General features: G+C 42.3%; 1 protein-coding gene across 1 annotated transcript in view; it reads right to left on the bottom strand.

Annotated features, from left to right (window-relative positions):
- HSD17B4 (hydroxysteroid 17-beta dehydrogenase 4) overlaps window positions 1–22,974 on the bottom strand; it is a 397,700-nt gene that overhangs the window by 65,273 nt on the left and 309,453 nt on the right. The window contains exons 18-19 of the mRNA XM_073554879.1: window positions 6,022–6,091; window positions 4,244–4,350 (exon numbers count right to left, since the gene is read on the bottom strand). Of these exons, the coding sequence (XP_073410980.1) occupies window positions 4,244–4,350; window positions 6,022–6,091 (177 nt within the window). The remainder of the gene's footprint in view (window positions 1–4,243; window positions 4,351–6,021; window positions 6,092–22,974) is intronic.

The following is a 22,974-nucleotide window of genomic DNA, read 5'->3' as shown; positions in this document are numbered from 1 at the left end:
ACCCACCATAGGTTTTGGACCAGCCTTAGCCATTTTTATCAGGTGTTCATTAGTGCTGATCGAGCACAAAAATGTTCTAGAGCTCGGTACTCGAATCGAGTACGGTGAACGTTCGGACGTGCTTGACTCAAGTAGCGAGCATAATGGATTTTTCCAGAGGTTCTCGTTCTCTCTCTGTGCCCGGCTCAGATAATTCGAATCAGCTTCTTATGGGGAACAGAGCACTCAAGGACATCACGATGCTCGGCACTGCTTGATACTTGATTGAGCAGTGCCGAGCACGCTTGCCCATCACTAGTGTTCATTACTCTTCCTCTACCTAGTTAAAAGGATAATCTACGGAACAACATTAGTGGCTTATATCTACAGTGTGTCACTTTATGTGATCGCAGACTTCTAAATCCTGATAGTGTGCGCTGCACATGCTGTCAAGATTCACCGTTATTGGCGGTGAGAGAAGACTGATACCGGTGAATCTTGTGCATGCTGTAAGGATTCAGAAGTCACCAGTCACAAAATGACTTCAGACATTTTTTTTAAAAAATGGAAAACCCCATTAAGCAATTTTCTATTTTTCTTTTTTTTTTTAATCTCTGCTTGCCATCAAAGTAATGAAAATACTCTACGGTAATCTAAATCCAGAATCTAAAATTGATATATCTCATCTTGGCAATCTTGCTACACTGACATATTGTGGCAAACCTTCAGTTAAGGACAGCTATAAGTCTCTGATGTGCATACCTTACAGACAAATGACCGAACTGTAAAATACTAATCAGTAAGGACCAGGGCTAGGTCTAATAGAGGTTTCCAACCTTAGAATATTTACTCACTCATATGGCGCCATCATATTCCACAGCGCTATGTCCCGAATGGGGCTCACAATCCAAATTCCTATCAGTATGTCTCTGGACTCAAACATTTCCATCCACTGATAGCAAGCAAAAATCTTAAAATGGTGAGCAACTTAATGTATATTAGAAACTACATACAAAGAAATGGAAACCTGTAAAACTGATCTAGAAGACTTCTGCTGCTCCTAACACTTTAGAAACCGATGCTCTCAGGAGGATGTTACACAACTTCCCATCATTAAACCGTAGTTACACACACACACAGTCAAATTTGTTGGTACCGCTCGTTTAATGACGGAAAACCCACAATGGCCACAGAAATATCTTGAATCTGACAAAAGTAATAAATCAAAAATCTATCAAAATGAACAAATGAAAGTCAGACATTGCTTTTCAACCATGCTTCCACAGAATTTTTAAAAACCTAAAACTCATGAAATAGATCTGGACAGAAATGATGGTACCCCTGAAAATAATGTGACAAAATGGACATGTTAAATCAAGGTGTGTCCATCTATTAGCAGTAGGCCGGTTTCACATTTGCGCTTTATGGCGCTGCGACGGCCTGCGCATGGCCGCCGCTAAACCCCACCCCCTCCCGGCTCCCTGCCCGCCCCATCTGGTCATCACCGCCTACTAGCGCACATGGACGCTTGCGATCTGCGCACCCTATCTTTAGCCTAGGGTGCGCAGATCGTGCGCTGGCTGTGCGCTAGCAGGATTTTGCCGTGCGCTGCGCACTTTTGAAAGTGCGCCGAACGCAGCATGTTGCATTTCGGCGCACCTTCAAAAGTGCGCAGCGCACGGCAAAATCCTGCTAGCGCACGGCCAGTGCATGCATGATCTGCGCACCCTATGCTGAAGATAGGGTGCGCAGATCGCAAGCGTCCATGTGCGCTAGTAGGCGGCGATGACCGGATGGGGCGGGCAGGGAGCCGGCAGGGGGCGGGGCTTAGCGGCGGCCGTGCGCAGCGCCATAAAGCGCAAATGTGAAACCGGCCTTACAGGTGTCTACAATCTTGGAATCAGTGCCTGTATAGAGGGCTACAGATACTCACTGGGCATCACACTCACCATGGACCAGAGGAAGCGAAGGAAAGAGTTGTCTCAGGAGATTAGAAGTAAAATTATAGACAAACATGTTAAAGGTAAAAGTTATAAGACCATCTCCAAGCAGCTTGGGACTGTAGCCAACCTCCCTGGACGTGGCCGCAGGAGGAAAATTGATGACAAATCAAAGAGACGGATAATACGAATGGTAATAAAAGAGTCCAAAAAACGTCTAAACAGATTAAGGCTGTGTGCCCACGTAGCGATTTTTAAGCGTTTTTGCCGCGATTTTCGGCGCGAAAGCGCAGCGAAAACATTTAAAAATCGTGTACAGAACGCCCCCCATGCATTCCTATGGCATTCCGCACATGCTGTGCTAATGCTGCGCTTTTTTCCGCGGCGGAATCGCATTGTGGAAAAAAATCGCAGCATGCTCATTCTTTTGTGCGGAATCGCAAAGAATTGCCGCGATTCCGCACCCATAGGAATGCATGAGAATCACTTACTTCCCGCATGTGGCTATGCCCACCATGCGGGAAGTTAAGCGTCTCATGTGCGGTTGGTACCCACGGTGTGGAGGAGAGGAGACTGTCCTCCAGGCCCTGGGTACAATACCCATGTAAAAAAAGAATAAAAAATAAAAAAAATCGGGGTATATTTACCTTCCGGTGTCCCGTGCTGCATTCCCGGTCTAAGCGTTCCCAGTAATGCCTTGCGGCACGGTCCAGTGATGACGCGGTCTCGCGAGATCGCTATAGTAACGCGAGACTACATCATCACAGTTCTCGCAAGGCATTACTGGGAACGCTGTGGCCCGGGAAGGCAGCACGGGACGCCGAAAGGTAAATATACACCGATTTTTTTATTTTTTTTTTAGCATTTTAACATTCTATCTTTTACTATTGATGCCGCATAGGTGGCCTCAATAGTAAAAACCTGGTCACACTTGTCAAACACTATGTTTGACGAGTGTGACCAACCTGTCAATCACTTTCCAAGCGATGCTTCAAATCGCTTGGAAAGTGCTTGAATATCGCACACGAAAATCGCCATCATAATCGCGGTAAAATCGCGCGGAAAAAGCCGCGCGATTTCTGGGAAGGAGTCCGGTTTTTGGTGTGCGTTTTAACACGCACCGTGGGCACACAGCCTAAAGGTGAACTTCAAGCTCAAGGAACATCAGTGTCAGATCGCAACATCCATCGTTGTATGAGACAAAGTGAACTTCATGGGAAATGACCAAGGAGGACACCATTATTGATATAAAAAAAAAAAAAAAAAGCCAGACTGGAATTTGCCAAACTACATGTTGACAAGCCACAAAGTTTCTGGGAAAATGTCCTATGGACAGATGAGACAAAAATTTAACTTTTTGCAAGGCACATCAGCTCTATGTTCACAGACGGAAAAATGAAGCATATCAAGAAAAGAACACTGTCGCTACTGTGAAACATGGGGGAGGCTTTGTTATGTTCTGGGGCTGCTTTGCTGCATCTGGCACAGGGTGTCTAGAGTCTGTGCAGGCTACAATGAAATCTCAAGACTATCAAGGGATTCTAGAGAGAAATGTGCTGCCCAGTGTCAGAAACCTTGGTCTCAGTCACAGGTCATGGGTCTTGCAACAGAATAATGACCCAAAACATTCAGCTAAAAACACCCAAGAATGGCTAAGAGGAAAACACTGGACTATTCTGAAGTGGCCTTCTATGAGCCCTGACCTAAATCCTATTGAGCATCTTTGGAAAGAGCTGAAACATGCCGTCTGGAAAGGCAACCTTCAAACATGAAACAACTGGAGCAGCTTGCTCTTGAGAAATGGGCCAAAATACCTGTCGAGATGTTCAGAAGTCTCATTGACAGTTACAGGAATCGTTTGATTGCAGTGATTGCCTGAAAAGGTTATGCAACAAAATATTAAGTTAAGGGTACCATAATTTTTGTCTAGGCCTATTTCATGAGTTTTATTTTTTTTTAAATTCCATGGAAGCATGGTTGAAAAGCAATGCTTGTCTTTTATTTGTTCATTTTCATAGATTTTTGATTTATTATTACTTTTGTCAGATTCACGTTACTTCTGTCACCATTGTAGGTTTTTCTGTCATTAAACGAGGGGTACCAACAATTTTGACCACATGTGTAAGTTAGAGAATCACTCTAAGGCCCATCACCCGCTCTTCCACCACTTCATATTTTCTTCACTTTCAAAAAGCTGCAATTCTAAATCAATAAGACTGACCAGTGAAGGCACATCTCACATCTATTCAATTCTCCAGACTGATATTTTTCATGCAGAACATAAGTGATCTCGCTATTCAGAAACAAAATGCCAAGTACGGTACCTTTATTGCTTTAAACTTGGTCACATCATTATTTGCAAAGTGCTTCAAAACATGCCGGGCAGAAAATCCAAATGAGCACAGACCGTGCAATATGGGTCGTTTGAACCCTGTGGAGAGGAACCATAGCTGAGCGCAACATTCATTTCAAACATTCTGGATCAGATTTACATCAACAAAGATCTCACGTCGCCATAAACGCTGATTTATGTTGTCCTGGACTTTTTCCCTCACTCACTGACTACTGAATATACCATTATTTAAAGAAGGAATGGTACAGAACCCTGTGCTGAAATGGAGTAAAGAGTCTACGCTGGTAACCGGAGGCAAGAGGTAACAGGTCTCAAAGCTTGTAGAAGAACTTATCCATTACCGAGGAGCAGCTGCCTAATATGGCAGAATAATCAGATGAAACGGGAATATGTCCAACGGTGAGATAAAGGGAACCCGTCAGTGCCATGCTGTAATGACAGACTAGTTTTTGCACTTCAATTTTATTCCTCCTTTCCGTCTAATTTTAAAAATTTTTTTCTGTGGATGGACCTGTGCCAGAGTTTGTTTTTTCACATGGAGCTGCCATTTTTATTTAAACCATTTTGGGTTACGTGACGTTTTCATCGCTTTTTATTGCAAAATGGTGTGAATTACAGTGATAAAAAAAAACAATTTTGGGGTTAATTATTTTTCTCCAAGTTCAGTATTCATTGTATGGGATAAGTAGTATACAAGTTTGGGCAACTACACACGCAGCAATACCAAATAAGTCATCATTATTTTTATTTTTTAAACCTTTTTACCACTTACGTTGTTCGAGTCAAAGTTTTAGATTCACACACTAATAATATTCTATATATATAAAGAGATATTACAATGTTTCCTATGTTACTGTATATTACCGATTTCAGAAATGAGAATAATGAAAATTAAAGCTACTCTTTAAAAATTGTGGTGGACGCTACTCTAGGAGAACTTTGGGTGAAAATAATATATAGTGCTACATAATGCTCTCCAACAAAATTAGAGATGGAGCAAAAAAAAAAAATATACCCCGTAATTACTGCTTTACCTTACATATATACCCTGTTAAAAGAACCACAAGAGGACGCATGTGCATGTATGTGTGCGTTATTAACACTTTCTTTCAAGAGAACTTCAAATCTGATACATTCTTCCAATCCATGGGCAGCATGGATCAGGCGGTGCCTGCATGATCTCGGCCAGGTATGTTTGACTCTGAAATGCTGCGTCGTTTCAAAGGTTCACATACTTTTAATAGCCGCCAGAGATTGAGCCGTGCAACGGAGAAGTCGGACCAGAGCGTCCCCAGCGGCTTCTTCCGCCCACTGCCCTGGATGACAGGTCTCTGCCCACGTTTTGCAATTTTGATGCAAATTTCACTCATACTAATGAGTGGGGAAAAATCTGCACCAAAAACGCATGTAAAAAATATGTAAAAGAAAAGCACTAAAAAGGTGTGTATAATGTGCTGGATTCTTCCTGCACAGATACAGAAATGGTACCGAAATTTCTGCACCAAAAACTTAACGCGTGCAGAAACACAAACATTTATTGCCAAATGTAAACCTGATTGGCTCAGCCCAATGCATGAGATGTAATGGACAGTAGCCGGTGGCTTTACCAGGTGCCCACCCACAGGGACTCACGGTATGAGGGGTTTTTCTGCTGATCCATACATCAGTCTCAGAACACCATCATGACAATACAGATAAGTGGACACTTCTAGGGGATCTTCTCCCAGTGCAATCACTGGCTTCACTTACCTCCCATTGCTGCGAAGCTGGGCTCAATGTGGAGAGGATTCCAGTCACCACTGAGGCGGTACAGAGCGGCCTGGAGGAAGGAGCAAACGCATCAATCAATGCTGGATCTAATTCACTAACGAGCGCGCCTAACTTTCTACCTGACCGGGGTTACAACACAGTTCTTTTTTAATTAAATCCACTTAATTAAGTGTAATTAAAATGAAATGTTCTGCACTAATCACAAGCTAATTTGCAGGAGTCTGTTAATCTTAACTCCGTGGCTGCACCAGCAAGGACTGTAGGGTTAGATGGAGGAAAGCGTGCCTGCAATTCAGAGTTATGTTACGTGCACATGGGAAAGGGGGATCTGGCGTTTTGAGCAGGATATTTGATGGTTTTACATGCCAAATACATTTTGAACAAAACATTAAAGTCCGTCCGATAGGAACAGTAGCACTTTTTTTCCATCCAATATCCATCAAGCTAATTTACTGCTAAGCAACAAAAAATGCTAAAAGTAAAACACATTCAATTGTTTTTGCCTTGTCCCAGTTTCAATTTACATAAAAATGCAATTAAATTTGGAGACATGTGACTGCAACAATACAATTTGAATACTTGCGGTCATGTGCTTACTAGACATGCTCGGAATGTGAGCGGACATATGCAAATCACATACATGTAACACGTAGTGGTGAGTGAACGTGCTCGGAAAAGGTGTTATCTGAGCATGCTCGGGTGCCTGCAAGTCTCGTGGCTGCTGGACAGCCCTAACACATGCAGGGATTGCATGTTTGTTAGGTAATCCCTGCATGTGTTGCGGCTGTCGAACAGCATTGAGACATGCAGGCGCAGTGACTTGAACATAGTTTCCTAGCACGCCAAAGACACTCGGTTAGCACTCGAGCATGCTCAGATAACACCTTATCCAAGCACATTCGCTCATCACAAGTAACAAGCTGTTCCCTCCAGCAATTCTGGTGAAACCGGATCAAGTGCACACTGTCAAGATTTGGAAAGTCAGCAGCCACACACAGTGAATGCTTTCAATCCAAGCCTAAACATCCGCTTTAACTACCAGGCTTGAATAAACAGTGACCATAACGGAGCTGTAGCTGTATTATGTCTATGACATGATAGAAGAAAAATAAAAGTAAAGTAGTTACCCAAACGTATGCCTTAGAAATGAATTTTCAAAATATAGCAATTACGGTAAATGTTTTGCTTAGTTCCAGCATATTGAGTAAAAGGTTTGGTTTTCACTAAAATTGAATTTATCCGTCACACATTACACATGGGAGCCTCTCAGGAGAAACTGGCATTAATTTAGCATTATGAACATACAATTAAGCATGATTTAGTATTCTATAGGCCTGTGTGGCTTTTCCATAAATCCAAGACTTTGCTGGCTGAGAAGCGAGCGCCTTCACACTGCCTGATCGGCTGCAATTCCGGTAATTACAGCAGAAAGATAAAGTCAATAGTTCAAGCCAACAACGATGTTCCAATATCGCCGCTTAAGTCACAAGCACAAAAGAATTCACAGTATATCTCAATAATAAGTAACTCGCTGGAACGATTACCGTACTTGTATAGCCCCAATACATTCCTCTAAGAAAAAAAAAAATGAGAGCAAACTCTTTTCTAGCTGTTTATCAATCGCAGGAGATCCAGGAATATGAGATTTAATGTGAACTGATGAAGAACACTGCGAGTGATATGGAAATGGAGAAAATCAGACAATCCTACAGGTAATAAAACGGAAATTTTACAGAATTATGACAGTGGGACTCTGTTACGGTTTGCTGAGTGTGCTTGGATGATTGCGGCTGGAGACATAAGGAAAGACACAGCCGGAATCCCAACAAAAACACAAGTGGGGTTTGCCGTTCTATTCAAAGTAAGACTAATTAGCAAACGATTAACCTAATATGTACACTTTACATTTAACTGAAAGTTGAATAAGATCTGGCCTTTATAATTCATCACAGCGTGACCCGTTGTGTCGGCATTATTTAATAAACTGCAACCTGCTCAGCGGATGATTAGACTTTCTACAAGATTTGCACAGGTCATAAAGTAACAAAAGGCAAAGCCGGCGGCCAAAAGATTCAACATGTAGCGTGGGCTACATTATATGAGGTTTAAAGGGAATCTGTCACCCCTTTTTTGAGATATCATAAAATGATATCATTCAATTGTGTGTCACATAGGGAGTCTCATTTTTTCTCTACATATTTCTTCTTGTGTAGAGCAAGACAGGGAGGGGGGAGCAGCTGAATAAGCCCCGCCCAGCGGACCGGACAGCGGCAGTTCATATACATCTGAACCGATATAAAAAAGGTATTTATGCATGAAAGGTGCGGGGTCAGGGGGAAGCAAAAGTACTAAGAGAATCCTTATGTGACACACAATTGAATGATATTATATATCTCAAAAAAGGGGTGACAGATTCCCTTTAAGGGGGGGGTTTCCATTCATTCAAGTTATAAAAATAAAGTAACCTTCAGCACCAAAGATATGCGCCATGCCCAACAATATTTCCAGATCTCTTAACCCCTTCATGACCCAGCCTATTTTGACCTTAATGACCAGGCCATTTTTTTTGCAATTCTGACCAGTGTCCCTTTATGAGGTAATAACTCTGGAACGCTTCAATGCATTCTAGCGATTCTGAGATTGTTTTTTCGTGACATATTGGGCTTCATGTTAGTGGTAAATTTAGGTCAATAATTTTTGCATTTATTTGTGAAAAAAATCAGATATTTGGCAAAAATTTTGAATATTTCGCAAGTTTCAAATTTTGAATTTTTATTCTGTTAAACCAGAGAGTTATGTGACACAAAATAGTTACTAAATAACATTTCCCACATGTCTACTTTACATCAGCACAATTTTGGAAACAAATTTTTTTTGTTAGGAAGTTATAAGGGTTAAAAGTTGACCAGTGATTTCTCATTTTTACAACAAAATTTACAAAACCATTTTTTTTTTAGGGACCACCTCACATTTAAAGTCACTTTGAGGGGTGTACATGACAGAAAATACCCAAAAGTGACACCATTCTAAAAACTGCACCCCTCAAGCTACTCAAAACTACATTCTAGAAGATTATTAACCCTTCAGGTGCTTCACAGGAACTAAAGCAACGTGGAAGGAAAAAATGGACATTTTAATTTTTCCAACACAAATTTTCTTTTACCATCATTTTTTTCATTTTCACATGGGCAACAGGAAAAAATGCATCGTAAAATTTGTTGGGCAATTTCTCCTGAGTACACCGATACCTTATATGTGGTCATAAACCACTGTTTGGGTGCACGGCAGGGCTCAGAAGGGAAGGAGCACCATTTGACTTTTTGAATGGCAAATATGCTGGAATATTTAGCGCTTGCCATGTCGCGTTTGGAGAGACCCTGTGTGCCTAAACACTGGAGCTTCCCCACAAGTGACCCCATTTTGGAAACTAGACCCCCCCAAGGAACTTATCTAGATGCAGTATGATCACTTTGAACCCCCAGGTGCTTCACAAATTGATCTGTAAAAAAAAAAAAGTACTTTTTTCCACAAAAATTTTCTTTTAGCCTCAGTTTTTTCATTTTCACATGGGCAACAGGATAAAATGGATCCTAAAATTTGTTGGGTAATTTCTCCTGAGTACACCGATACCTCATATGTGGTCATAAACCACTGTTTGGGCGCACGGCAGGGCCCGTAAGGGAAGGAGCGCCATTTAACTTTTTGAATGAAAAATTAGCTCCAATCGTTATCGGACACCATGTTGCGTTTGGCGAGCCCCTGTGTGCCTAAACAGTGAAAACCCCCTACAAGTGACATCAGTTTGGAAACTAGACCCCTTAAGGAACTTTTCTAGATGTGTAGTGAGCACTTTGAATCCCCAAGTGATTCACAAAAGTTTATCACGTAGAGCAGTGAAAATAAAAAATGATTTTTTTTCTTCAAAAATGATTTTTTAGCACGCTATTTTTTATTTTCACATGGTTAACAGGAGAAATAGGACAACAAAAGTTGTTGTCCAGTTTGTCCTGAGTACGCTGGTACCCCATATGTGGGGGGGGGGGACCACTGTTTGGGCGCACGGCAGGGCTCAGAAGGGAAGGAGCGCCATTTGACTTTTTGAAATAAAAATTAGCTCCAATCGTTAGCGGACACCATGTCGTGTTTGGAGAGCCCCTGTGTGCCTAAACTTTGGAGCTCCCCCACAAATGACCCCATTTTGGAAACTAGACCCCCTAAGGAACTTATTTAGATACATAGTGAGCACTTTGAACCCCCAGGTACTTCACAGATGTTTATAACGCATAGCCGTGAAAATAAAAAATATTTTTTTTCCTAAAAAAAAATTTTTTAGTCCGCAATTTTTTATTCTCACAAGGGCACCAGGAGAAATTGGACCCCAAAAGTTGTTGTCCAGTTTGTCCTGAGTACGCTGGTACCCCCTATGTGAGGGGGAACCATTGTTTGGGCACGCGGCAGGGCTCAGAATGGAAGTAGTGACGTTTTGAAATGCAGACTTTGATGGAATAGTCTGCGGTCATCGTTACGTTTGCAGAGCCCCTGATGTGCCTAAACAGTGAAAACACCCCACAAGTGACCCCATTTTGGAAACTAGACCTTCTAAATAACTTATCTAGATGTGTTGTGAGCACTTTGAACCCCCAAGTGCTTCACATGAGTTTATAACGCAGAGACGTGAAAATGAAAAATCCTTTTTATTTCCACAAAAATAATTTTTTAGCCCCCAATTTTTTATTTTCCCAAGGGTAACAGGAGAAATTAGTCCCCAAAAGTTGTTGTGTAATTTTTCCTGAGTACGCTGATACCCCATATGTTGGGGTAAACCACTGTTTGGGCACATGTCGGGGCTTGCAAGGGAGGGAGCACCGTTTGACTTTTTGAACGCAAAATTGGCTGGAATCAATGGTGGCACCATGTCGCATTTGGAGACCCCGTGATGTGCCGAAACAGTGGAAACCCCTCAATTCTATCTCCAACTCTAACCCAACAGACCCCTAACCACAACCCTAACCCCAACACATCTCTAACCCTAATCCCAACCCTAGCCATAACACTAACCCCAACACACCCCTAACCCTAATTCCAACCCTAACCACAAGCCTAACCCTAATCCAACCCTAACTCACCCCTAACCCTAATCTTAACCCTAATTCCAACCCTAACCCTAATTCTAACCCTAACTGCAACCCTAATTCCACCCTAACTCTATTTGCAACCCTAATTCCACCCTAACCCTCATTCCAACCCCAACCCCAATTCCATCCCTAATTCTAACCCTAACGGAAAAATAAAAATAAAAATATTTTCTTTATTTTATTAGTTGTGCCTACCTATGGGGGTGATAATCGGGGGGGTTTATTTACTTTTTATTTCATTTTGATCACTGAGAGTGATCAAAATGAAAGAATGGAATCTGCAGCCGGCAGATTCGGGCGGGCGCACTGCGCATGCATCCACCATTTTCCAAGAAGGTGGCGCCCATGACCCAGACCCGCGGGACACCGGGAGCGACAGGGGGACTCAGAAGGTACCGGGGATGTGTGAGGGGGGGGATCGGAAGGTGGCGGAGAGCGGAGGGAAGGGGAGGGGGGGCAGATGATGACAGCGGCGGCAGATCGCCGCTGTCATTCAGTGGCGGGGGGGCGATCGCCGGTGGGGGGGGGATCGGATCGGTGTCACCAGCCATGTCCGATACTACTGCAGCATCGGCCATGGCTGGATTGTAATATTTCATCAATTTTCATTGGGGGTGAAGCCACACCCCCTGTGGTGAATTACAGAGCTCCCTGTATCTGCGGGTCAGGTGACCTTTCATTGACCCCGGTCACCCGACCCGCAGGGGGGCTTTGAAGTCATGACACAGGGTATGCGTCATGGGTCAGATTGGCACCGACTTTCATGACGCATACGCTGTGTCACAGGTCGGGAAGGGGTTAAAGGGAATCTGCCACCTCATTTTTCCGATATGAGATGTGGCCATCAGGGGCTTATCTACAAGCATTCTGTAATGCTGTAGATAAGCCCCCAATGTAACCTGAAAGATAAGAAAAACAAGTTAGATAATACTCACCAGGCGGCGGGTGCAGTGGGTGTCGCGGTCCGGTGCATCCCATCTTCATACAATGCCGTCCTCCTTCTTACTTCTGCTGCGGCTCCAGCGCAGGCGTACTTTATCAGCCCTGTTGAGGGCAAAGTAAAGTACTGCGCCGGACCTCTCTGACATTTCCCGTTGGCTGTGCACTGCAGTACTCTGCCCTGCCCTCAATAGGGCAGATAAAGTACGCCTGCGCAGGAGCCGCAGCAGAAGTATGAAGGAGGACGGCATCGCTAGAAGATGGGAGGCGCCGGACCCGGACCGCGACACCCATCGGACCGGACCGTAGCCCTGGGTGAGTATAATCTAACTCGTTTTTCTTATCTTTCAGGTTACATCGGGGGCTTATCTACAGCATTACAGAATGCTGTTGATAAGCTCCTGATGGCAGTGGCTGCATGTCATAGCCCAAAAATGAAGTGACAGATTCCCTTTAATGCAAGTAGCAAAGAAAGGAATTATGGTTATCTGGCAGCCATTAGGCAGGTCCAAGAATATATAAGAATTCAGCAAAAAAATTTGCAGGTCACTAAATCTATTTAAAAAAATGTTATTGTCTACTACCAGCAATTGTTCGGGACACCTATATCACATTCATGGCGGCCCTGAAAGCAAACTCCAAAATGACATTGCTTTATATTCATACAATAGAAGATCGGCTGCACTTATACGTACTGCAACGGCCAAAAAACACAGTGACAACGACATTCGGACACAGGGTTTAGATCATGCACTTCTTACACTTGTGTCTTGGCCCATTCTAAAGTCTTTAAACCGGGCTTCAAAGCAAGTTTACAAAGAACAGGAGCATTTTCAGCACCTTAATCACCCACAGGTGAAAATATGGCATCTGCTAGGCAAATATCTTATCTAACCTGTCAGGAAACAGTTCTGATTATTATGCATTAATTACCAGCTACAATTTTAGAGTTTCTTTCAATCAGGAATTTGCCAGCACTATAGGAGCTACAACTTCAAGTCCATCATCTCCAAGCATGCACTGTGCCAGTCATTTCCAAATGTCTTGCCTGCCCAAAACGTTTTAGTGGCGCATGTATACAATTTAAAAAGACTAAAGAGCAGGAGCAGATAGACACTGACCCTCCCTCATCATCTGTAATCCGTATTAAGGTATGTGGTGCAAGCGATTGAAGATACAAGGTAAAATAAATATGCAATTCACATGGAATTTTATGCCTAGAATATGGCACAATGCAGGCAGCATATGCAAGGTTTAACCCACACTCAACTCTGCCAGCACTTTTTTTTCTTGTTAACATAAACAACCCGGCTGCTTGACGTAGGGACAGAGACCTTGATTTCAGTGATGTATCACTTAGATTTCTCTGCTGCAGATCTAGCAGACCTTAGAATGCTGAGCTCTGTATAACCCGGCCCACACACCACTAAGGCGGTGTCGCAAGAAGATGGGAGGTGCCGGACCTGGACCTGCGACACCCATCAGACCGGACCGCCCCCCCTCCAGGTGAGTATAATAAAACTTATCTTTCTTATCATGCAGGTCGGATTGGAGGCTTATCTACAGCATTATAGAATGCTGTAGATAAGCCCTGAAAGACAGTGGCCGCATCTTATAGCAGCCAAACCTGGTGACAGGTTCACGTTAAAGAGGTTGATGTTAATACCTTTACCCCCAAGGGTGATTTGCATGTTAATGACCGAGTCAATTTTTACAATTCTGACCACTGTCCGTTTATGAGATAATAACGCTGGGACGCTTCAATGGTTCATTCTGAAAATGTTTTCTCGTGACATATTGTACTTCATGACAGTGGTAAAATTTATTTGATATGAAAAACGAAATTTGGCGAACATTTCTCAATTTTCCAAATTTGAATTTTCATGCCTTTAAATCACAGAGCTATTTCACACAAAATACTTAATAAGTAACACTTCCCTCATGTTTACTTTACATCAGCACAATTTTGGAACCCAATTTTTTTTTTGTTAGGAAGTTATAAGGGTTAAAATTTGAACAGCGATTTCTCATTTTTACAAGAGCTTTTTTTTTTTTTATTTTGTTTTAGGGACCACATCACATTTGAAGTCACTTTGATGGTCTATATGATAGACGATACCCAAAAGTGACACCATTCTAAAAACTGCACCCCTCAAGGTGCTCAAAACCACATTCAAGAAGTTTATTAACCCTTCAGGTGCTTCACTGGAATTTTTGGAATGTTTAAAAAAAAAAAAATTGAACATTTAACTTTTTTTTAACCCCAAAATTTACTTCAGATCCATTTTTTTTTATTTTACCAAGGGTAACAGGAGAAATTGGACGGCAAAAGTTATTCTGCAATTTGTCCCGAGTACGCCGATACTCAATACGTACCGGTAAACCACTGTTTTGATGCATGACAGAGCTCGGAAGGGAAGGAGCGCCGTTTGACTTTTTCAACACAAAATTGGCTGGAATTGAGATCGGACGCCATGTCGCATTCGGAGAACCCCTGATGTGCCTAAACAGTGGAAACCCCCCACACCTGACAGCATTTTGGAAACTAGACCCCCAAGGAACTTATCAACTTATCTAGATGTGTGGTGAGCACTTTGAACCCCCAAGTGCTTCACAGAAGATTATAACTGGAACACAGAGAAACTCAGTACAACAAACGTGAAAAAATACTCTGCTGTAAAAAAATTCCAACCCTCCCATGTGGGCCACGCACATATAAAGCCGTCTCACACAGCATGCCCACATCAGACATTACCTCTTTGAACCCTGCTCATATAGGTACTGTTCACATGGTCAGGCTTTAAATACATTGGATAGGACTGCTCTGAGAGGTATACCTTGGCGTTGGTAGAGCGGCTTAGCGTACATTTTTTGCAAAAAAAACGTATCAACTAAATACCCAGTTTTGTTATCAGCTTTTTACTAGCACTTGCTGTTCATTGTTGGGATTTTTTTACAGCAGAGTATTTTATCACGTTTGTTGTACTGTGTTTTTCTGTGTTCCAGTCTCTTGGTGGTGTGAACACTGTCTTACCGACTTGTTCACTGTATGTGCATGGCCCATGCGTTCGTTTTTATTAGAGAAGATTATAACATAGAACCGTGAAAATAAAAAATCATATTTTTTCCACAAAAATGATCTTTTTGCCCTCAATTTTTTATTTTACCAAGGGTAACAGGAGAAATTGGACCCCAAAAGTTGTGCAATTTCTCTAGAGTACGTCGATACCCCATATGTAGGGGAATACTACTTTTGAGGCACAACGTAAAGCTCAGAAGGGAAGAGGCACCCCATTGGAGTTTAGATTTTGCTGGAATGGTTTGAGGGTGCCATGTCACATTGGCAGGGCCCATGAGGTGTCAGAACAACAGAAACTCCCTATATGTGAACTCATTTTAAAAAAAAAAACTCTCCAATGAATTCATCTAGGGGTACAGTGATCATATTAACACCACGTGTGCCTCAAAGAATTTTATACCACCGAGCTGTGAAGAAAGAATAAATTACATTTTTACCACTAAAATGTTGTTTTAGCCCCAAGTTTTTAATTTTTGTAAGAGCTAATAGGAATATTTTTTTACAATAAACGGAGGTCCATTTTTTCCTAAGTGCGCCAATACCCTTCATGCAATCGGGAAATACTTTTCAGGCATAGTGCAAAGCTCAGAAGGCAAGGAGCAACAGATTTTACTGTTATGGTTTGGAGGTGCCATGACCCACTGGGAGAGCCAATGAGGTGCCAGAACAGCAGAACCCCAATAAGTGACCCCATTTTATAAACTGCACCGCTCAAAGAATTCATCTAGGGGTGCAGTGATCATATTGCCACCATGGGTGTATCACAGTATTTGATATCATTGGGCAGTGAAGACAAAATAACTACATTTTTACCACCAAAATTTTGATTTAGCCAAATATTATACATTTTCACACAAGAAGTGGGTAAAAATGGCAACAAAATTTACGGAAAGACTCGGGAGGAACGGAGCACTATTTGCCTATTCAAGTGAATGGGTACAGTGGGGAAAAAAGTATTTAGTCAGCCACCAGTTGTGCAAGTTCTCCCACTTAAAAAGATGAGCGAGGCCTGTGTTGACATCATAGGTAGACTACAACTACACCACTATGGGAGTCAAAATGAGAAAACAAATCCAGAAAATCACCTTGTCTGATTTGGCAAGAATTATTTTGCAAATTATGGTGGAAAATAAGTATCTACGTCATTTGACAGAACGACAGAAAGGTATGGTATATTGTTGTTTTCTTATTTTAGTTTTATTACAGGAGAACGAGAGCTTCGGTGGAATAGGCGTTTGGTGAGTATAACTGTGCTTGCTATTTTTAAATAAAGTAAAACGGTGTTTTGTTTCATTTCTAATAAAGGACTTTATTCTTGCTGTGTCTTTATTTACCATGTAACTATTGGATTAGTAATGGATAGGTGTCTTATAGATGCCTCTTCATTACTAAACCGTGGGCTTGACGTCACCTGACAATACAAAGGTGACATCAACTACACAAATATGAACCCCACTTGCCACCACTACAGGGCAAGTGGGAAGAGTCGGGCAAGGCGCAGAATTGGCGCATCTAATAGATGTACCTTTTCTGGGCAGTTGCGGGATACTATTTTTAGGCTGGGGGGTCAATATCCATGGCCCCTTACCAGCCTGAGAATACCAGCCTCCAGCTGTGATCGTTAGCAAGGCTGTTTGTCAAAAATGGTGGTGTCTCCACTCCGTTTTTTTTAAAGAATTTATTTAAATAATTTTAAAAATACAGTGTGGGAACCCCTCTATTCTTGATAAAAACCTTGCTGAAGATGACAGGAGAGGGTTGCAGCCCCCAGCTGTGAGTTTTGCCTGGCTAGTGATAGAAAATACAGTGGCACCCACGCAATTTTTTTCATTTATTTATAGCGCAGGCGGCTGATGAATACCCCCATCAGCTGCTCCTGCTGTCACTGATATTAGCAGCAGCAGAGGTAGGCTGATGGGAGTAATACACCCATTAGCTGCCACCTGCTGCCTCTAATCACTGAAATATAACTCCTCATTCTCCCTGCTTGCGCCGATCGCCGGCGGAGCAGGGGAGATTTACGAGAGCCGTGTTCAGCACCCGATGCCGGGGAACAGCGCTTACTGTAATGCTTCTTCCCTAGCGCCTGTCCGTGTGGTAGTGATGCGGCACACGTATGCAACATGTGTGCCGCAAGAATTATAGACACGGACACTGACATCTCCAGTACCGGAAATATCAGAACATGTGAAAGAGGCCTTATAGCGGGTTTTCATGTTTAGCTGCTGTCACACACTAAAAGATGCTTTTTATTGCAAAAAATAGTTTTTGCATCACGACATTGAGAGCTATAATTTTTCCATACTTTGACCCATAGAGTCATGTGAGGTCTTGTTTTTTGCGGGATGAGGTGACGTTTTTATTGGTACCATTTTCAGGCACATGACTTTTTTTGATCACTTTCTACTCCGATTTTTGGAGGCAGAATGATTCAAAACCAGCGATACATGAATATCTTTTTTTGGAGGGGGTTATACCATTCCATGTGTGGTAAAATTGCTAAAGCAGTTTTATTCTTACCGTCAATACAATTACAGCGATACCTCATTTATATGTTTTTATATTTTGGCGCTTTTATACAATAAAAACTAGTTTATATAAAAAATAATTATTTTTGCATCATTTTATTCTGAGAGCTATAACGTCTTTATTTTTCTGCTGATGGAGCTGTATGGCAGCTTGTTTTTCGTGGGACAAGATGACGTTTTCAGCGGTATCATGTTTATTTATATCAGTCTTTTTGATCGCGTGTTATTCCACTTTGTGTTTGGCGGGAAGATGACAAATCATTGTTTTTTGCCTTTTTTATGGTGCTCATTAAAAGGGGTTAACTAGTGGGACAATTGTAGAGGTCGGGTCGTTGGGGACGCAGCAATACCAAATGTGTGTACTTTTATTTGTTTTTCATTCAAATATTTATTTATTGATAGAATATATATTGATTTTTATTATTGATTTTTTTTATATTTATACAATTAAATTCTTTTTTTAAACTTTTTTCTAACTTTTTTACTATGTCCCACTATGGGACAATCATTTTTTGAAGGCTGATCGCTTACATAACACGCAAAAGCAGCATCTGCATGTTATAGAAACTGTCAGCTCTGCACTGCGCATGATCAGCAAGTTTGCTAGCTCTGGTGATCCGGGTGTCGTCATGGCAACATCCGGTCACCATGGCAAGGATCAGGACCTCGCGTCATGCCGCGGGGTCTCCGATCCAAAGGCAAAGGGGCTGTTAGCTCTATGCCAGCTTCTGGAATGATGCGATCGTATTCGATCGCAGCATTTCAGGGGTTAAAGTGCCGGGAGCAGTCTATGATGGCACCTGGCACCTAGTGCCAGGTGTCAGCTGTCAGAATCAGCTGATACCCGGTGGCGATCGCACGCGCACCCTCGAGTGTGCGGTCATTCGTGATAACGTAATATTCCGTCCATGGTCAAATTGGCCTAGGTCACATGGACGGAAAATTACATCAGATGTCAGAAAGGTGTTAATATGCAAGCCGAGCACCACATAAAGCTCCCCCAACAGGTCGCCGTGATGTACGAGAATCTCATTAACTGAAAAATACAAATATAGATTAAACAACCACAAGGAAACCAGGGACTGAAGCTTGAAGAAGACAATTTGCATATTCCAGGTGCCTTCTGGGAAAAGCGAAGAGTCTCCCTCAGCAAGATCGTTGGGTACAGCCGGGATCAGCTGCTTGGAAAGCATCGCCAAACCAGGGACTGAAGCTTGAAGAGGACAATTTGCATATTCCAGGTGCCTTCTGGGAAATGCAAAGAGGCTCTATCAGCAAGAAGATTGTTGGGTACAGCCGAGACCAGCTGCTTGGAATCCATCACCAAATAGCACGCCGAATTTTTGTCTCTAGGACATTATTGTAAGAAAGCTTGGCTGATTGAGTAAATTACACAAGAAGGCAAACACAGCAGAATACACAAGAAGGAAGACATACAGCAAGTCAGCAGGATCTAGGAGCAACATGGCAGATGGGACAACCTACATGGTGAGCTGCAACATGTGCTACATGTTCACAGATCGACCAGAAGAAAAATCTTCACTGCCAGTAGAAGAAAAGGTGCGAGGTCTGGAAGAATTGCAACTTTGAAACTCAAAGAAAATGAAGACTTCCCAGACAGAACAGAAGCATCTTTACTGGTCACAGAAGGTGAAGAAAGTGTCAGAGAACCTCCTAAAGCAGACGAGTGGAAGCATGTAACCAAAAGAAGCAAGATGACCATGGAGACCATCACCAACCACACAACTGAGAAACTAATACCAAGGCCCTGTGAAGGACGAGGAGGGCACACCAAAGGAAGAGGCACTGCCAGCAAGCAAAGAGGAAAAGGGCACACAGCAACACCCAGAAGTGACAACAAAAAGTACAACCAAGAAGCAAAGAATGGTAGTGGTGGAAGAATCACTACTGAGAGGCACAGAAGCAGCCATCTGCAGACCAGACATAACCGCAAGAGAAGTATGCTGCCTCCCAGGTACGAAAATCAAGGATGTGACCGATAGGATACCAAAGCTCATCAGTTCCAAGGACGTCTACCCATTTCTTCTGATACACGTTGGAACCAATGACACGGCAAGGAAGGACCTACCGACAATCTGCATGGACTTTTAAGAGTTGGGGAAGAAAGTAAAGGAACTGGATGCTCAGGTGGTTTTTTCTTCTAACCTTCCAGTATTCGGGCATGGCACCAGGAGATGGAACAGGACCCTTGATGCGAACCCCCGGCTAAGATGATGTTGCAGTCAACAAAGATTCAGAATCGTGGACCACAGTGTAAATTACCTATACGACGGACTCCTCGCAAGAGACAGACTACACCTTAACAAACCTGGGAAACACATATTTGCCAGAAGACTCACTCATCAGGAGGGCATTAAGCTAGAAGAAGAGGGGACGGGAAGAAAAACATTAGACTCGAACATGAAGCCAGATAAGATACTGATGAAGAATATGAGGTGTGGCAAAGAAGAACCAAGACAACATACTCGGAAGGGAGGTAAGAAAATTACTAAAACAATCCACAGGGAGGAGATTGGAACAAAACAAAATCCTCTAAACTGCATGGTCGCAAACGCCAGGGGCCTGACAAACAAGATGGAAGAACTAGAAGCAGAAATATCTACAGGTAACTACAACATAGTGGGAATAACCAAGACATGATCAAAGCTATGACTGGGCATTTAACTTACAGGGTTACAGTCTGTTTAGAAAGGATCGTAAAAATAGGAAAGGAGGAGGGGTTTGTCTTTATGTAAGTCTGGTCTAAAGTCTATTTTAAGGGAGGATATTAGCGAAGGGAATGAGGATGTCGAGTTCATATGGGTCGAAATACATGGAGGGAAAAAAAAAGTAACAAAATTCTCATTGGGGTCTGTTACAAACCCCCAAATATAAGAGAAATCATGGAAAGTCTACTACTAAGGCAGATAGCTGAAGCTGCAACCCATAATGAGGTTCTTGTTATGGGGGACATTAACTACCCGGATATTAACTGGGAAACAGAGACCTACGAAACCCATAAAGGCAACAGGTTTCTGCTAGTAACCAAGAAAAATTATCTTTCACAATTGGTGCAGAATCCAACCAGAGGAGCAGCACTTTTAGACCTAATACTATCTAATAGACCTGACAGAATAACAAATCTGCAGGTTGTTGGGCATCTAGGAAATAGCGACCACAATATTGTACAGTTTCACTTGTCTTTCGCTAGGGGGACTAGTCAGGGAGTTACAAAAACACTGAACTTTAGGAAGGCAAAGTTTAACCAGCCTAGAGATGCCCTTAATCTGGTGGACTGGGAATATGTCCTCAGAAATAAGAATACAGATAATAAATTGCAAATGTTTAACCCCTTAACCCCCAAGGGTGGTTTGCATGTTAATGAACGGGCCAAATTTTACAATTCTGACCACTGTCCTTTTATGAGGTAATAACTCTGGAACGCCTCCATGGATCCTGGTGATTCTGACATTGTTTCTTTCGTGACACACTGTACTTCATGATAGAGGTAAAATTTCACAGACGTTTATAACATACAGCCGTACAATTAAAAAATCATTTTTTCCACAAGAATGATCTTTTCATCACCAATTTTTATTTTCCCAAGGGAAACAGGACCCCAAAAGTTATTGGGAAACAGTCACATTTCTGGCTTAAGAAACGTTACCACTTTCCATGAGTTTAATGGGTCGGCCTAAATAAGTCCCAGCCCCGGCTCCTCCCCAGTTCTGCCCATTTTGGTGGAGCTACCCAAAATTGGTGCGAAAACAGCAAAAGTCGCCACATTTTGCACAAGTTCATGTTGTGAAAAACTTTAAGCAATTTTTTAAAGTGCTTTACGAGAAACACTTTCATGAATCAGATTCAAAGTCTTGAATTTGAAGAACTCGAATTTTGCTCACTGCAGAGTATGCATATTTTGCCAAAGAGACTAATTTACAATGAGAGGTGAATAATTTCTAATAGAACTGTACATATTGTATACACATATTGAATAGAGAAAACTGTGTCTTCCTGTGATCTGCTTACGGCTTCCTGAAGCAGCAGAGCCATGTTACCAAAGAGCTTGCTGGAACTTAATTACTGTGTTTCGATGCCACATGTGTTTTTATACATCAGAGGCTTCACATTAAATGTAAGTTATGGGAATCATTTCAAAGAGCTTATACCTCCAGACCCACCAACACCAAAGCTGGGTATTTATCCTCTGGACTCCTCACAGGCTACAGCTGTTCAATTCGAGTTCAGCAAAATAAACAGAGCCTTGCTGGCATAATGGCAAAATAAACAAAAACACAGTCCATAAGAGTCCATTCCTTGCAGGGTTCACCTGCAGTTATCCCGCACAGTCCTTAGCTCCTCCAAGAGCTATGTGGGAGCTACACAACAACCCACTGATTCACATGGCCAGGCATTTAACACCCATGTGATGGTCATATGACCTTGACCTCACATACAGTCATGGCCAAAAGTTTAGAGAATGACACAAATATTATATTTTCACATGATCTGCTGCCCTCTTGTTTTTGTGTGTGTTTGTCAGATGTTTTTATCACATACAGAAATATAATTGCAATCATATTATGAGTAACAAAGGGTTATACTGACAGTTAGAATGAGTTAATGCAGCAAGTCAATATTTGCAGTGTTGACCCTTCTTCTTCAGGACCTCAGCAATTCTCCCTGGCATGCTCTCAATCAACTTCTGGATCAAATCCTGACTGATAGCAGTCCATTCTTGCAAAATCAATGCTTTTATTTTGTCTGAATTTGAAGGTTTTTGTTTGTCCACCCGTCTCTTGATGATTGACCACAAGTTCTCAATGGGATTAAGATCTGGGGAGTTTCCAGGCCATGGTCCCAAAATCTCTATGTTTTGTTCCCTGAGCCATTTAGTTATCACCTTTGTTTTATAGCAAGGTGCTCCATCATGTTGAAAAAGGCATTGTTGATCGCCAAAATGCTCTTGGACGGTTGGGAGAAGTTGCTCTTGGAGGACATTCTGGTACCATTCTTTATTCATGGCTGTGTTTTTAGGCAAGACTGAGAGAGAGCCCATTCCCTTGGCTGAGAAGCCACCCCACACATGAATGGTTTCAGGATGCTTGACAGATGGCATGAGACAAGACTGGTGGTAGCGCTCACCTGTTCTTCTCCGAATAAGCCGTTTGCCAGATGTCCCAAACAATCGAAAAGGGGATTCATCAGAGAAAATGACTTTACCCCAGTCCTCAGCAGTCCACTCCCTGTA

This window comes from Dendrobates tinctorius, unplaced genomic scaffold, assembly GCF_039654945.1.
Source record: "Dendrobates tinctorius isolate UK_male_01 unplaced genomic scaffold, ASM3965494v1 ptg000003l, whole genome shotgun sequence".
NCBI lineage: Eukaryota > Metazoa > Chordata > Amphibia > Anura > Dendrobatidae > Dendrobates > Dendrobates tinctorius.
This window is presented reverse-complemented; position numbering and strand designations above follow the sequence as displayed.